General features: G+C 35.2%; 1 protein-coding gene across 2 annotated transcripts in view; it reads left to right on the top strand.

Moving 5' to 3' along the window:
* Window positions 1-2,168, top strand: part of LOC106532502 (adenylate cyclase type 9) — an 88,941-nt gene that overhangs the window by 83,827 nt on the left and 2,946 nt on the right. For both annotated transcript variants that reach the window (XM_014028565.1, XM_014028566.1), the window contains one exon: window positions 1,519-1,795. In XM_014028565.1, the coding sequence (XP_013884019.1) occupies window positions 1,519-1,795 (277 nt within the window). The remainder of the gene's footprint in view (window positions 1-1,518; window positions 1,796-2,168) is intronic.

Genomic DNA, 2,168 nt, shown 5'->3' with positions numbered 1-2,168 from the left:
AAGACTTCTTAAAGAGGTTTTTGGATGTCCAGATAATAAAGAATTACAGTAATCCAGTCTAGACGTGATAAATGCATGAATCAGTTTTTTTCGTGTCATTTTTGGACAAAATATTTCATATTTTARTRATATTACACAGGTGGAGGAAGGCGGTCCTGGTAACATTTTTAATGTGGGGGTTAAAAGACATGTCCTGATCAAAAATAACACCAAGTTTCTTTACATTAGAACTGGAGGCCAGATTAATGCCATCCAGAGGAGGTGAAAGGCTRCAAAGTTGATCCCTAAGATGTTCAGGTCCAGAACCCAGAACCTCTGTCTTATCTGAGTTTAGAAGCAGAAATGTTTTGGCCAATTAGCTCATGTATTGTCATTTTGAATGGCAGTGTTTTGAAATTGCAAACTTGTGACTTTATGTCAGATAAGTGTCTTATGCATGAGAACTGTGTTCAGTTCATTTAAAAAGTGCCATTTTGACAGAATGTGCGTAAAGCAGAAAATGTGTTTTGACTTTTGGAGTCTTGAGAGGAGGTTCTGTTCTTTGTGTGTCAGTTAAAATAGCTGTTTTATGGATGTCATTTTAGTGAGTTAGCTATTGTAAAAAAAACTGTAAAATGCTGATTATCAAAGTAGGTTTTGGGACCCCTCTGTGGATCATGAAACACCAGATGAGGGGGGTCCTTAAATACAAATTATAGATTTCAACTTACATTTAAAATGATTGTTTTAGGTTCATTTGTTACCAAAATTCCATCCATTCACTGTCTCAATGTAGCATTTTGTGTAGGCTAATGGGAAAACTGGTGTCTCTCTCCAGTGGCCATTGGGTGAAAGGTGTTGTACACCAAGTCACCAATACATTATAGACCATAAATCAATATAAAACTGACATTGAGGTTTTCCGGACAGTTTTCATTGTCATTATTTCCTTGTTTAATATATTTTTTTAGCAAAACTTTGTATAATTAAACCAGCACAAAATAAGGTGACAAGATTTTGTCACTGTCAGTTTGGGACTCATAAGCTGGGATATTTGGGAAACTACAGGTTTAGAAAAAATAAGTTTTGCGCATTTTCATTTATTTTTGTTTTACTTTTATAATTGACTTCATATATTTGCACAGTAAGATCAAGCTCTTAATGTTGTGATTTGAAATAAGACCTTGTTTGTTAAAAGCTTGATTATTCTTGAAGCTTTTTAAGTAGGAGTATTATATATTTTCCAGGCATGTAATTCAATTCTATGCCACAATCAAGTAAAAATGTTACCCCAGTTGTTGTAAAAATGCTGTAGATATTTTAAAAATGTGTTCTAAACACCTTGAAATTGGCCTCTATCTCTTTTAAGGGAGGGAATGACATAATAACACAATATAAAACTCAAAAAGGTTGATTTTGAGTAAAAAAATCTTTGTTCTTAATCATCTGAAAGTAATCTGTTTTATGTCTTCCCTTCTTTTTTCATTAAACCTTAATGTCTCTTCTTCCTGTCTCATTTCCATCCAATTTCTCCTTCAGATGGAACACCTCAGCTCCGACTGAAGACTCTCCAGAATCAGGACCATACTTTCCTCCACCGCTTTTTAATGTTTTGGTCCCAGAGGCCATCCTTGCCTTTTTCTTGCTTCTGCTCCTGGTCTGGTTCCTGAATCGTGAGTTTGAGGTCAGCTACCGTCTCCATTATCATGGCAACGTGGAGGCTGACAAGCACCGCTCCAACATCCAGATGATGCGAGACCAAGCTGAGTGGTTACTGGGCAACATCATCCCCATCCATGTCGCTGACCAGCTCAAGGTTTATTCTTGTTGTTAAACCAAATACACTAGATCAGGGCTTCTTAACCTTTTTGACCTCGGGGCCCCATTTGTTGAACATAAAGTGACACGAGGCCCAGTCAGACATTACCAATGTATGGATCAAAATAATAATTATTCTAAATCTTGGTTTAATTTTATTGTATTTACATTAAAACTAAATTAAATACAGTTACATTTTAAAAGTAAAACTCCTGTCAAATAATCACAAGACATGATTATGATAAACATTTTTTATATTGTAACCTGCCCATAACCACTCAGGCTTATCAACACTAACATTATATATGTACAGCAGATAAAATAAGTATTGAACACATCACCATTTTTCTCAGTAAATATATTACTAGAGG

This window comes from Austrofundulus limnaeus, unplaced genomic scaffold (genome assembly GCF_001266775.1).
Source record: "Austrofundulus limnaeus strain Quisiro unplaced genomic scaffold, Austrofundulus_limnaeus-1.0 Scaffold780, whole genome shotgun sequence".
Lineage (NCBI taxonomy): Eukaryota > Metazoa > Chordata > Actinopteri > Cyprinodontiformes > Rivulidae > Austrofundulus > Austrofundulus limnaeus.
Note: the sequence above shows the minus strand (reverse complement) of the source record. Positions and strands in the feature narration are given on the sequence as shown.